General features: G+C 40.9%; 1 protein-coding gene across 1 annotated transcript; it reads left to right on the top strand.

The window, feature by feature from the left end:
- Window positions 1–211: 211 nt before the first annotated feature.
- Window positions 212–14,843, top strand: LOC118801937 (LIM and senescent cell antigen-like-containing domain protein 1). The gene is made up of 11 exons (XM_036562339.1): window positions 212–344; window positions 2,076–2,235; window positions 3,558–3,624; window positions 3,817–3,937; window positions 5,369–5,518; window positions 7,419–7,569; window positions 8,560–8,652; window positions 8,904–8,952; window positions 11,105–11,180; window positions 12,266–12,421; window positions 13,640–14,843. The coding sequence occupies exons 2-10, from the start codon at window positions 2,080–2,082 to the stop codon at window positions 12,402–12,404; spliced, it is 1,002 nt and encodes a 333-aa protein (XP_036418232.1). The 5' UTR covers window positions 212–344; window positions 2,076–2,079; the 3' UTR covers window positions 12,405–12,421; window positions 13,640–14,843.
- Window positions 14,844–15,304: the final 461 nt, after the last annotated feature.

Raw genomic sequence — 15,304 nt, 5'->3', positions numbered from 1 at the left:
GAAAGAGAGAGAGGGAGAGGGGGAGAGGACAGGAATGAGGAGGTGGGGACCTTCACTGCTCAGAGCTGTTTCAGGGTGGCTAACAGGGACATTACTCTCTCTCAGTGGCCGAGATTTGTGGATTACCTCTGGATTTCTCTCACTCACCTTTCTACTGTGGCACCACTGGCTTAGTCGGCCACCATGGAGGACCAGAACCAGGAGAGTGAGGCCGTACAGGTGGAGCTGAATGGGGTCCAGCATGGACAGAATGGCGGGGAGGACAATGTGCCTCTCTCCACCTCTCCAAGGAGACGTAGTGACGTCAAGGTCTACAAGGAGTTCTGTGACTTCTACGTGCGCTAGTGAGCTCCGACTTCCTTCTGTCCTCCTTAAAGAAATGTTAATGTGAATTTGTTAGAGGTTCAAACAGATGACCTGGTCGAGTTAGCTGACTAACTGGTCACCAGCAAAGCAGCAGGAAAAATGAATGATGCTCAGCTACTTTATACTGGATTAACCTAAAAAACAGGAAAACATAAAATAACAGTTGTGGCATGTGCAAAAGTCTAGACACCCTACTAAGTATGTACTTCGGCACATCAAACTGAATGTGTTAATATGAGGCGACAGACAACAGAATATAAACATTACCGACACTCAGTATCAGATCCTCTCTCTGCTCTCCTCCTGGACCAACTTGCAAATTAGCTGCAGATTAACTGAGCGGCGACCAATCAGATCGTTGATATGTGGCACGTTTAACGCTGACACTCACACTGTGGGAGACACGGTGGACGAAGTGTTATTATTACATAAGTTGATTCCTGCGGAGCCTCGCTGGTGACAGTGTGTATAAATAAAAATAATGCGTGGCCACAACTTAGTAAAGCATGAGAACAAGAACCATGTGTGTGACCACAACTTAGTAAGGCGTGGGAACAAGATAATTAAGTCGTGGGCACGCTTTAGGATCTTGTTCCCACGTGTTAATAAGGCCACACATTATTTTTATTCATGTGGGACGTCACCAGCAGGGCTCCGTATGATTCTCTCTAAAGTCTAAAACAGTATTGGAGGGTGATTGAGATTCAGAACTGACCTCTACATTCTCTCTCTTTGCACCTCAACCTGTGTGTTTTGGCGAGGAACCTCCAAAGTGACCAGCTGCGGTCGAGGGAAGCGATTCGGCTCACTGTAATGAAAATACAGAGTTAACTAAAAAGTGCAGCTACTGCAGATTTAGAGAATATACACACCGATCAGGCATAACATTCTGACCACCTCCTTGTTTCTACGCTCATTGACCTGACATGGTGGTGGTGTGTTAGTGTGTGTTGCGCTGGTCTGAGTGGATCAGACACAGCAGTGCTGCTGGAGTTTTTAAATGCTGTGTCCACTCACTGTCCACTCTATTAGACACTCCTACCTTGTCGGTCCACCTTGTAGATGTAAAGTCAGAGACGATAGCTCATCTGCTGCTGCACAGTTTGTGTTGGTCATCCTCTAGTCCTTCATCAGTGGTCACAGGACGCTGCCCACAGGACGCTGTTGGCTGGATATTTTTGGTTGGTGGACTCTTCTCAGTCCAGTAGTGACACTGAGGTGTTTAAAAACTCCAGCAGCACTGCTGTGTCTGATCCACTCAGACCAGCGCAACACACACTAATAGACCACCACCACGTCAGTGTCACTGCAGTGCTGAGAATGATCCACCACCCAAATAGTACCTGCTCTGTGAGGGTCCATGGGGGTCCTGACCACTGAAGAACAGGGTAAAAGGGGGCTAACAAAGTATCAGAGAAACAGATGCACTACAGTCTGTAACTGTAGAACTACAAAGTGCACCTATACAGTAAGTGGAGCTGATAAAATGGACAATGAGCGTAGAAACAAGGAGGTGGTCAGAACGTTACGCCTGATCAGTGTATAAATGAAAATAAAAATACAAACTCCTCTCTAAAACAAACACACACAGGTCGTTGCTACACCCAAATTATTAAAAGTTCAGATCTCCATATTATTATTTTTATCAGGTGCAGTCCTGAAATACAGTCCTGTGTCCCTGACAAAGTGCATGTCTTTTCCTCCTGCAGTAACATGGCGAACGCCCTGGTCAATGCCGTGTGTGAGCTCTGCAAGGCCGGCTTTTCCCCTGCTGAGAGGATCGTGAACAGTAACGGGGAGCTGTACCATGAGCAGTGCTTTGTGTGCGCTCAGTGCTTCCAGCAGTTTCCAGATGGACTGTTCTACGAGGTGGGGCTGCTCTTCTTCAGCTGTCCTTACACAGTGTCATCAACAGAGCTGGAATCATTCCTCACCTTCAAGACTGTTAGTGTTAGTCTCGGCCTGGTGATGATGTTCCCTCACTCTAGAACACACACCAAGCTAACGGGACTGTCTGTATCTCTGTGTTGTGATGATGTGCTTAGCCAGCAGGGGGTGCGAAAACACACTAAATATAAACCACCATGAGGTCTGTGACCCTAAACTGATAAATACAGCACGCTCAGGTGCTTTGAGTAGATGTCAGACAGCAGGTAAAGGCTTTGTAGTAGCTCATTTAAAGGTACTTAAAATTAAAATGTTCTCATCAAACAGAAACTCCACCAATTTTTCAAAATTCTACATAATTAGTTAAGATGTAATCAGAGTGGTTCAGAGCGGTTCAGAGTGGTTCAGAGCGGTTCGGTGTGAAACGCCCTGTTCTAGAGAAACTTACTGAGTCAGAATGTTCACAGTGGTGGTGATAGGAACCAGACGTCCACCTCTAAAAGCTCCCTCACAGAAAGTTCCTACATGAAATGGTTATGAATTCACTGCCTGATGACTGAGACACTGTTTTATGATAGTTTAGAGAACTTAAACTCCATTCATGGTGGAAGGGATACATGCAGGGCGCTGTGAGGCAAAATAGTCCCCAAAGAAAACTTATTATTTCAGATTTTCCACTATTTTCCATCATCAACATTCCATATAAACTCAGAAGACTCGTGTAGGTTCACTGGTGGTTCTGGATAGTAAATAAAATGTCTATATTTGTGTTGTAGTCATGGCGACCCCTGGTTCCTATCACCACCACTGTAAAGACATCTGGACCATTTCACACCAAACCTCTCTGAATTTATGTCTCACACAGTCAGACATTTTGAAAAATTGGTAGAGTTCCCCTTTAATTAGTCACTCAGTTGAGAAGTTCTGTTAGTTATCAGATTCAGACAGACTTAATAAACAGCAATGACATAATAGAATAATTATGATCTGATCTGAAGTTGAGGACCTGCAGAAACCACATTTGTATGTCTGTAGACAATAATGTTGTTAGCATCTAACAGAAGTGCAAATGATAGAATTGTGCAAAAAGCATCAAAGTGCTGGTGTTATATTGATCTATATATACAAGTAATACCTATACAAACTGTATAACCCAGTTAAAGAACAGTCCAGACAGCGGGCACTTCAAGTGTCTTAAAGATGAAAGTCCTGAGTCTGGATCTTTGGCCAGTAGAGGGGTGGATGTTTCGCCATGTCTTTTTTTAAGTTACCTAAATTTTAAATGGTCTCTTTGCTCATCGCAGTTTGAGGACCGAAAGTACTGCGAGCACGATTTCCAGATGCTGTTTGCTCCCTGCTGTAATCAGTGTGGTGAGTATTTTCATGAAGTTGATATCAGTTATTTTTAAATGTCAGAATGTTTTGATGTCTCATGCCTTCATATGTATGAGGGTTTTTTTTTCAGTTGATCATTATGTCTCTCTGAGGTGTCCGTCATGTGTGTTTGTGTTATTAATGCTGTATTACGTCTGCAGCAGTTTTGACGTGTGAGTTCTGTCACAGGGGAGTTCATCATCGGCCGCGTCATTAAGGCCATGAACAACAGCTGGCATCCAAACTGCTTCTGCTGTGATATCTGCCAGGCTGTGCTCGCTGACGTTGGTTTTGCGAAGAATGCAGGCAGGTGAGTGAAGTACGCACTGGATTTGATGTACAGATGGACTTTTATTCACAAAACTACTTCTCTAATATAAATATCATTTGTCTGAGTCGAAATAATGTCAGGAAAATAACTCAACCGGAGCAAATTAAGATGCGGGCAATGTGGGCGTTGACAGTTGTGATTAACCAGTTTAAAAATATATATATAACCTGAGCGTACGAAATTAAATTTAAAATAATTGTTTCATATTTTATGTTTGGCCTTACGAACATTATTTTTTGTAAACATACATTTTCCAAAAAAGTTTTCCATCACATTTCCTTTGACAGCACTTAATATTTATTTGGGGACAAAAGACAACAATTGCTCCAGTTTTGAAAGCAGAATTTCTTGCCATTCTGTGTTATAAGAGTCTTCAGCTGTGTGTTCATGCAGGTCCCTCATTGCTGTGTTTTGCCCACACTTTCAGGGGGTGCCTGCAGGAAGGCCAGCCTAGCACCCACAGTCAGAATGTTTCTTAGAAGTTAGAGATAGAAGGCAGCATATGTTCCCCCAAAATGTGTTCAGCTGTGTAAGTTACCCACCAATACCCCCCCCCCCAGTCATCACAGATGCTGGCTTTTGAACTTTATGCTGGGAACAATTTTAGTGGTCTTTTGCTTCATTGACCCAAAGAACTGTCCATTATTTTCCTAAACAATCTGAAATGTGGACTCGTCAGACCACAGAACATGTTTCCACTGAGCTTCAGTCCATTTCAGATAAGCTTGAGCCCAGAGAAGTCAGCAGTGTTTCTGGATGCTGTTGATATATGACTTCAGCTGTGCAGAGTACAGTCTTAACTTCCCAAGCTCATGTGGTGATCTCTATCACAGAAACATGTCAGTCATGGGCATTAAATTGTGGTTTTCACCCTTGCCCTTTATGCACAGATCCAGAATTTCTCCAGATTCCCTGAATATTTTTATATTATCATGATTGCAAATACTTACAATCCTTTGCTGAGGAGTATTACTTTTAAACTGTCTGATTTTTGCTGATGCAAAATAGTGAGCCTCATAAGCCTTCTTGTTAATGAAGGTCAAGGCCTTTACTGAATGTCCCTTTTCTGTTTTTTAGAAGTGAGTTTTTAGACCAAAAAAAGAAAATTTGAAAATCAATCACAAAAGCTGCTGGTGTTCTCAGAACAATGGACTGATCACCCCAGAGTCCAGACCTCAACATCGCTGAATGTATTTTGGATTACTTGGATTGTGAGATAGTACTGTATATGGTGTATGCAGGTTTGGGGAACTAAGCCCAGCACAGTTTGATGATTTTCCTGCTCTGGCAGGAATTAGGAGTTTATTGAATAGGAGGTTCACCAGCTGTGCAGAGGAGGTTCCTCACCCTGGTAGAACATCATCCCTGAAAGACCTGAAGTTTGTGTAATGATGCCTTAACTGCTCACAGGCACTTGTGTCGTCCGTGCCACAACCGTGAGAGAGCCTGCAGCCTTGGCAAGTATATCTGCCAGAAGTGTCACGCCATCATTGATGAACAGCCCCTGGTCTTCAAGAGTGACCCCTACCACCCGGACCACTTCAACTGCAGCAACTGTGGGTGAGTGTCCACATTCAGCTTTTTAAAGGAGGAACACAGGCCCTCTCATTTACTCCCATAAGACCAGAGAGGCATTTTCAGCGTCTAGTCTGCAGTTTAATCACTTGATGTAATGAACAGGGCGTGTAGGCCGGCTGCATGAGCTGAGTGGCTTTATAGGACAGATCCAAACATCTGGAATGAACCAGTGCATAATGGGGCAGGTCCAAAGGGAGTCTCCTCAGAGGGAGGAGATACTGGTTATGTTCACATTAGGTTGAAGTGGCACAAATTCCACCAATTTTCCAAAATTTCTGCATAATTAAGCTACTGCAAGTAAACAAAGTCATTCGGAGTGGTTTTGGTGTGAGATGCTCCGCCCTATAGAAACTTATTGGGGAACCAGACGTCTGAAGAAGCGTTCAACGTCTCTAAAAGCACCTCACAGAGTAATTAAATGAAATACTTTGCTTGGTGACTGAGACATTGTATTATAATAGTTTTGAGATCAGGTTTTAGCTTAAAACATATTTTGTTTAATAGATTCATGGTGGAAAGGTACATGCAGGGCACTGTGAAGCAAAATAGTCCCCAAACAAAACTTTTTATTTTTCTGATTTGCCACTATTTTACCATCAACAACATTACATATCACTGCTGTCGGAACAAAATCTCGTATCTCCAAAATGGTAACTTTACAGGAGGAGGAAAAAACATACTTTACTTTTAATGTAAGTCAAAGGAACCAGACTTTTTCATTTTGGGCTGTATGTTTTGGTCCATTCATCATGAAATTTATACACAATATAAAGGGAAACAGGCATTTTTAAATTAAATGATTATATTATGTCAAAAACTGAAAAACGTCAAAAATGGAGGTACGAGGTTTTGTTCCGACAGCAGCGATGTAAAAGCTAAGAAGACACCTGTAGGTTCACTGGTGGTTTTACACAGTAAATGAATATATGTTATTAGGCGTTACAACGCCTGGTTCCCATCACCACCACTGTAAAGAAATCTGAGCCCCTCCACACTAAAACCAAACCACTCTGAATGACTGTTTACATCTGAATGACTGAATTAGCAGAATTTTCTAAAAATCGGTGGAATTCCCCTTTAATGTGACACAGATCTGATGTGTCCAGATCAGTGTGGACACACAAATCTGATCTTTTCAAATCAGTTCTGAGTCACTATCCATTTTGACTCTAATGAGGACACTCAGATCAGAATAATGTTTTTTTTTTTCCACTGCGTGTGCGCCGTCATTCAGCGTTAACATAGCAGCAGCGCGGAACCTGAAGTTAGCGCTGGTAAACAGTGGAAAAGCATCATATCTGACCCTTTCTGACCTTCATCTCGCTCTAATGATGAGCGGCCGAGAGCTCTTCAGAGCTGATTATCTGTGAAGGCCTGTTCTGCTGATTGGTTTGTTTCTAATCATGACGAACTTGATTCATTACCAGATTCTGATAAGAATGTGTGCATGCAGGTCGTTTCAGGATGCAGGTTCATTCACATTAATGACGGATTAATAACAGATTAATGACAGATTAATGACAGATTAATAACAGATTAATGACAGATTAATAACAGATTAATGACAGATTAATGACAGATTAATAACAGATTAATGACAGATTAATAACAGATTAATGACAGATTGCTCATAATATTCCTGTTCTTGCTACACGTTCAGTGTCAGTTGGCTGAAGTGGCAGCTATAAACTTCATGTTGGGTCAGAATGTTGTAATGAGACGTTAGATGGGACATAAAATGAGCACCGGTTTCTTGACTGGCTGAAACAGTAATGAACGACCAGATATTCCAGCCATAATCTTGAAACACAGGGGTCACATGAAAATAAATCAAAGTTGTGTAATATGGGCCGTTCTGACGCTGCTGACTCTTTGTCCACAGTAAGGAGCTGACCGCTGATGCCAGAGAGCTAAAAAACGAGCTGTACTGCCTGCCGTGCCATGACAAGATGGGCGTGCCGATCTGCGGCGCCTGCAGGAGGCCTATCGAGGGCAGGGTGGTGAACGCGATGGGCAAGCAGTGGCATGTGGAGGTGATCACACTGTTCAGTTCACACAGTGGCTGAAGTAGAGGATGTGTTTGTCATGTGGGCCCTTGGAGTGTTGAATAGATAGATACTGATCAGAAACACCCGAGTTTATAAATAAAAAGTGTCACTAGCGACCTCTTGTGGTCAACTAGAGAGCTCCACATGACAGTAGGCTACAAAGAGGCTTTTAAGCCCTTGAACGTTTAACTATGATTTGAAGTATCAGTAAGAGCATCAATCCTGCTGGGATGGCCATTTAACAGGTTAAGTCAAAATATTTACAGAAGAATTTACTGAAAAACTACAAAGCAAAGTCAAGAATATACTACATGTATGTTTTACAGAATTTAAATATGTTGTTCATGTAGAGGCGCAGTGGGTAGCGCTGTTGTCTCACAGCAAGAAGGGCCTGGCTTCGATTCCCTGGCCGGGTGACCAGAGTCCTCTCTGTGTGGGGTCTGCATGTTCTCCCACAGTCCAAAGACATGCAGTCCCTGTAGATACTGAATAACAAGCCTTAGTTTGCAACAAGTCTGGGATCTTAAGGGGTTAAAAACCTGAATATTAATGAAAGAGCCTCTTAGCCTTTCAGCTGTCTGAGCTACATGCTGAGCCGGTCAGTCAAGAGCTGGTTAAGTAAAACCACATTCTTACACAGAGCACGAGAACCTGAGTTACGTTCTGAGCAGTTCTAGATCACCATAAATGAAAATATTTAAATACTATATAATACACGTTTGATATTTTTTCCAAACTAGACCTCTCTCCTAAGCTACATGAATACTTAGCTGAGTTCCGTTAGACATACACTTATCGAGCACTTTATTAGGAACACTACGGTAATATTGGGTCGAGCCTCATTCTGCTCTCAACTCAGACTGCAGATCATTCAGGAGCTGAACGATCGACATGATGCACTGCTGATGTGCTCTACTACCACAGTATATACCAATGCATAATGTGTGTGTGTGTGTGTGTGTGTGTTTATTGCAGCATTTCGTGTGTGCTAAGTGTGAAAAACCCTTCCTGGGTCATCGTCATTATGAGCGCAAAGGCCAGGCTTACTGTGAGACTCACTACAATCAGGTATGGCAAACCTTTTGGACCTGGATGCTTAAATTAGGACTCTTTCTTAGTTATTTTGTCTTTAAACAATATTTTTAAAACAAATATTTAAACAGTCAACACAGATGTGTCTATACTGATTTAAATTAGGTTCCATATTGTTTTAAATTGATGTATAAAGAGAGAAATATAGACAGATAGAAAGTTTGCATGTTGTTTGCTTGTGTTGAGACAGACAGCTCTGATTTTAACTGCAACTACAATCATTTCAGCTCTTCGGAGACGTCTGTCACCACTGTAACCGCGTCATTGAAGGAGAAGGTAGGACACCAAACCGAGACTAAATCCTGTACATACTACAGCTGTGTAGTATGGCTGCTTCTTTGCTCTTTGATCCTGTGATTTAATTTATTTAAAATTTAGGGCAGAAGTTGATTTGAATTGATGAAAAAATGGCGCTTTTGTTCATCTAAATTATTTTTCTTTGCTTTATTTGATTGACAGAATTTATTTGACTGAGTAAAATCAGTGAACCTGCTTGTTGCTATGTGAAGCGAATGATCAGCATGATTTATTTACAGTGTTTAAGTCTAATTCCTGTATAGAAAGTGAGCAGCACTCCTCACAATTCAAATATTTCTATGATTTAGTGACTTTTCTTTTCCAACTATTCCAGTTTGTTCCCTCCAAGAAGTGGTGAGATGAAAGAATACAAGTTGTGTTCAAACATAGAATGTTTAAAAGTGTAAACATAAACATTTGCTTTGATAATTTAATTAACTTTGCTTTAGTTTAATTAAAAGGGATTAGAGAAATGGCGTAGCTGGTTTCTCTGTTGGGAGGCAGCAAATTTCAATGCAGGCAACACCAGGAACCCCAGAGGCCACAACTGCCCCTGTTATTATAGCTGTTATTAGAGTCCAGTGATGTGTAATATGTGAAACACTGAGTTTGATCTCATCATTAAATCTGCCAGTACTGGATTGTTGTGTTTCAACTCAACACTGATCAAAACTGCAACACAAGTCTTGTTTATTTTACAGAGTAAAGCAGGAAACACATGTTTACGTCAGTGTAACACAGGATTTTTGTTTTGTTGTTTATCATGCTCTGTGTGGATCATTTATAATCAATAAAGTGTTCAGTAGTAGAAATAATACAAAGAATGAAACAATAATATTTTTCAATGAACCTTATAAAAAAGTTAAGATGTGTAAACTATGCAAAATTAATCTGCATAACTTCCATTTGTCATCATGTAAACAAATTCCTGTCTATGTGAATAAAACACCTTCATGCTGAAGCTCAGTCAGCTCATCACCCAGACAAAGATTTTCAACTTATAACGTTGTCTGAGCTGTTAGTCTAACTCTGTCATTCCGACTCATGATTAACCTGCAGAGGGCAGCCTAAATCAGCAGCTTCTGTGGCCTAAAATGGTAACTTAAAGTCAACATTATGCACTGAAGAAAAATATTACACACCAAGTTTACTTTCAGCAGTAACAGTGATGATTATTGATTATTTTATTTGAGTTCTTGTTAATATGTGATTCGTCTGAAAATTAGGCCTCTGTGCAGTTTCAGTTATGTAATCTGTGACATCATTTTAATAATGTAGCCCTAAAACACCCACAGAAGAACATTATTAGCTGCTCTTTCATTTTAATTTTTAATAAATTCACTGGGTCTAACCTGGCCAGCCCATTGTTATAGCTCTGGCTACACCTGTCCAGGTGAAAATGGCTTCAAGTCTCATGATGTATTTCCTCCATATTGTTCACACCCAGACCAGACATTCTGAATTTGAAGGAAATATGACTGAAGCTGTGTTTGATGTGTCACTTCTCCAGCATTCAGTCTGTGCACGTGGTGTTTAATTCCTCGTCGTAGGTGTTTGGGGTCTGGATAGATCAGACACTCAAATAGATCAGACTAGGCTGTTGTATAAAAGGTTTAATAGGGGAACAAACCAGAGGCGGAATCCAAAAACAGGCTAGGGTCACACACAGGCAAACAGATGTACGTGGGTGAGACATAAACAAGGCCGAAAGGCAGCCAGAGGGTCCAAACACGAATGTCCAAAGGGGTCAGGAAAAAGGGTGAACACAAAAACCAAAACAAAGTCACAAACCGGGAGAACGACACAGAATAAAAGGCTCAGTAATGACGGTCAGTCTGATACGGTACTTCACAACGTACCTGAGCTAAAAGCCCAGCGCTTCATACTGACACTAATGACACACATGACTTGAGTAACAGGTGCCCAGAGTCAATAATCAGGTGAAGCTGAACACTGATAGGTGGATTATATGGAGTCCAGAGTCAGGTGACCTCCCAGAGGATTCTGGGAGTTGGAGATGGGAGTGGTGGAGCCAGGGAGAGATGTGACAGCAGGATGTACAGTGTTAATAGCAGACGTTGTTCTGCAGGTTAAATCGTGTGGTTTTCAGTGTTGTTCTCTGCTCCTTCAGTCATCTCAGCGCTGAATAAGGCCTGGTGCATCGGCTGCTTCGCCTGCTCCACCTGCAGCACCAAACTGACCCTCAAGTAAGTGTTCCTTTAGTCCTGCACGCTACCTAGAACCACACGGCTCTGTGCTGACATGATAATACACTTTATTATCTAGACTGACCTTCTCTGTTGATGACTGTGATTAATGGAGTGTTTAATAATGCAGATTTTTATTTGAATGTCTATTTAAACCCAAACTGCTCACCTTTTTAACAGCACTTTGTTGAACAAAAAGCAGCTCAGTTACAGCAGATCTGACCGTCTGCATACAGCATCACTCTTTTAATAAGCTACAGTATTGATTTGGAATTGCTAGATATTTTTAAAGCATTACACCCTGCATAGTCTGTAGGTGCTGTACTCTGCCCTGACACCATGCCAGCCTCTCTAACATTTAAAATGTTGTATAAGAAAATGAGATCCAGTCAGCATCTATAACTACAGCACCAACATCTATCTGTTAGTAATATGATGCACTTATTGGGCGCAGGAGCCGATATTTCACTGCAGGATACAGCACATTTTTGTATGTGACGTGGCTTAGATATTCCTCTCCGTCTGCTGGTCTCTCTTTTTCCTCTTCTAACAACATTTCTGCATGATTACATAAATAAAATCCTCAGGATTCTTTTCTATTTCTATTGTTTATATCTTGAATATATAGTGTTCCTATAGCATTGCTGTAGAAATATGGCAAATTGCAGTATGCTGTTACCATACATTTTTTAAACATTTTGAAAAAAAAGAGTGTGTGAAATTAAAAAATTGAGAAACGTGTGTATCGTTGTTGTCAATCAGGTAGAAATACACCCAGTAAAACTCCCTTTGGAGCTTAAAAGAAAACAGAACAAACCAGCTGCATCAGTTTTGTGAGACATTAAGGTCGTAGCGTTCCAGCACTGAGGAAGTATGAGCTCATTAACTTTATCAATGCCAATACAATCATCTAATACTGCCATACTGTGAGCTGATACAGGCCTATATGGAAAAAATCAGGATATTGAATTTTATCAATAATCACCCAGCTCTGCTATGCAGGATGCTTTTTGCCCATTTCAGAAATCGTTCTGTTTGACTGCCCCCTCTTCATGTTGTGTCTCTCCACATTGGAAACCTCACAGGGATAAGTTTGTGGAGCTGGATCTGAAGCCTGTGTGTAAACAGTGCTATGAGAGAATGCCGGAGGAGCTGAGGCGCCGTTTGGCCAAACGAGAGCACGACTCCAAGGACAGGAAAAAGAAGATCGGCATCTGTCTGTGATTGTTCACCGACAACTGGTTAGTGAGGTTTTCCTCTTCCTCAGTCATGTTTACTCTGGTCTTACTAACTTTACACATTGTATTTGAAAATGATCAAAACCCAGTTCCAGAAACACTGGGGCAGTGTGCTAATAAAACAGAAGGCTGTGATTGGTTAATTCTGTTTGCTGTATTGAATTTAAACAGTACAAAAAAAAACAAAATACTTGAGCTTTTGCCTTATGAATAGGTTTTTATACATATATGCTCAATCTAAATTGATGCCTGCAACACATTCCTAAAAGGAGCAGGAGCATGTTTAGCCCTGTGCTACATCACCTTTCCTTTAGCAGCACTTCAAATCATTTGGGGACTGAAGACACAAACTGATCCAGTTTTGTGTATCTTTTTGCTGTTCTCCTGTTCTGAGTCTTCAGCTGTGCAGCAGTGCAGATCATTTGTTGTGGTATTTTGTCTTAGTAAGATACATTTACTATTTCAGTGGGAAACAGGTCTGGACTGCAGGCAGGCCAGTCTAGCACCCGCACTGTCGGATAACACTGTATTATCATGTTGAAATAAGCTTAGGTGTCCCTGAAAATGATGGCATCTAAAAGGCAGCATATCGTCACTGTCCAATGAAAAACAAGTATCTCCAAAATAACTTTACAGGAGAGGGCAAAAACGTTCTTTACTTTTAATGTAAGTCAATGGAAAAAGTTTTTATTCTAAGCAATTCTGAAGCATTTCTATTTGTCCAGTCATCATGAAATTTTCACACAGTGTAAAGGACAGCTGATAAGCTCAAACAATGCAAAAAAGTAAAAATGGAGATACATGTTTTTCACTGGACAGCAACGATATGTTGCTCCATAATGAGTTCAGTGTTAATTATGGTTTCACAGATTACTCACTGGAAGGCCTTTACTTTTTTGTCCCAGAGAAAACAACATCCATTATTTCCATAAACAATCTGAAAGGCTGACCACTATATCCATTTCCACTGAGCATCAGTCCATTTCAGATGAGCTTGAGCCCAGAGAAGTCGGCAGCGTTTCTGGACATTGTTGATATATGACTTCCACTGTGTGTAGTACAGCCTTAACCTGCATTTGTGATGCAGCAATGGACAGTCTTTATTGACATCACTGTGTCCAAGCATTTTACCTACTCAGCTTTTCTGGAATTGGGTTTGTACAATTTCAAGAATGTATTTTTTCCAATGCCCTACCAATTCCATTTTTTTCTGTTTTTCAGGAGTGGTGCAGTTCTGTCTTGGAAGTGCCTCGTTATTATCATGCACAGATATTGGTGATATTTGTTATTTTGTACTGGTCTGTTCTGCTTCAGGTGCAGCAAAAGATGAATGAGGGTGTAGAGCGCCTGGAAAATAAAAAAAAAAACAGGCACAGTATTTGTAGTGCTCACAAATCAGTGTTTGATCCACAAATAAGCACAAATATATGAACTGTTGAAATGCATGAGTGACTGTAAAGAAGTGAAAGGAGTGTTTCTTTGCTGTTTTAATATTATTTTTGACTTGTATGTTATTTACCTCAACGCTGCACTGTTTTCAGGCATTTTTACATAACCATGTGACACTTCTAACCACTTTGTGAGTGTTAATCAATCAAACACACAATGCCCATATAAGGACCTCTCCTAAAGTTTATCTACTTATACTTATAAAATAAATGACGTTCTTGAAAAACCACCTTTGTTCCACCCTGATAAACAGAAATGCTCAGAAGTTGATTTGTTTTGTTCTACAGTTTGTACGTGTTTCCTTCAAATCTCTCTAGGTTTTCTGAATTATGCTGTTGTTAATGAGTCGAAATCCAAATATTGATAGATGCTGTAGCACCTTCACTTTGATTGGCTGGTGTTGTTGCCAAGTGGACTACAGCAGGAAGTGCTGCACACAACGTCTGTTATTTTCATAAATAGTCTGAAAGGTTGACCGCAACATATGCTTCCACTGAGCATCCGTCCATTTCAGATGAGCTTGAGCCCAGAGAAGTCAGCGGCGTTTTACACTATTAGACTTACTTCAATGCAGTGTCATTTCAATGTGTTAGCATGTTTATACCATGGATTAGCATGGTACCAATAATCATATTTAGACTACTTAATGACATTATAATTCATAGGAGCCAATGACGCTCAATGGAAAAGTGTACAAAGGAAAACCGTATTGGCTTGTTTACCTCAGGGCAGGATACGGGTGGAATTCTGAGACTGCAATTAATTTTCCACACACAGAAAAACACTCAGACCTGGAGTATTAATACAATTCAGTGTTCAGTTTTGAATGAACTGTAGCTTCGAATTAGGTCCTCATCGTTTTTGACTGAAGTCAACATGAGTTCAGTTTACATCACAATTACTTATATTAATGTAGTCTTGTATATTGTATACTGAACCTTGTATGTGGTACTACATAGAACCTTTTTGAAAGGGTTCTGCTATTGTTACAAGCTTGACATTGTAACAATAGCAGAACCCTTTTTAGTGCTATATAGAACCCTTTACAATCAATCTGAAAACCATTTCCCCATGCAGAGAACCATTTAATCATGCAAAGTGTTCTTTGAGTGTTCATGAATATTTGAGTGCTCAGGCTGAAAATGACTAAATGTTCCTTCAAGCTAGGAACTGTGAGGTAGCTAATGCGTTGTAAAGGTGTGGTCAGTGTCTAGGCCAGCTGGATGGCAGACTGATAAGGGGGAACATTTGGAGCAGAAATAAAAAGCTCTGCTGTGCTTTCACAGCGTATTCATACACACAGACGTTTAGAGAACATACTGAGCCTCGCTCTCCTCACCTTCTCACTGGGCTAATTAGGGGAATGAACAGGTCTGAACTGAACTGTCACAGGTTGTGTGAACACGGTTTACCTGTATGATGCTGATGTTTCTTTAG

This window comes from Colossoma macropomum, unplaced genomic scaffold (assembly GCF_904425465.1).
Source record: "Colossoma macropomum unplaced genomic scaffold, Colossoma_macropomum, whole genome shotgun sequence".
NCBI lineage: Eukaryota > Metazoa > Chordata > Actinopteri > Characiformes > Serrasalmidae > Colossoma > Colossoma macropomum.
This window is presented reverse-complemented; position numbering and strand designations above follow the sequence as displayed.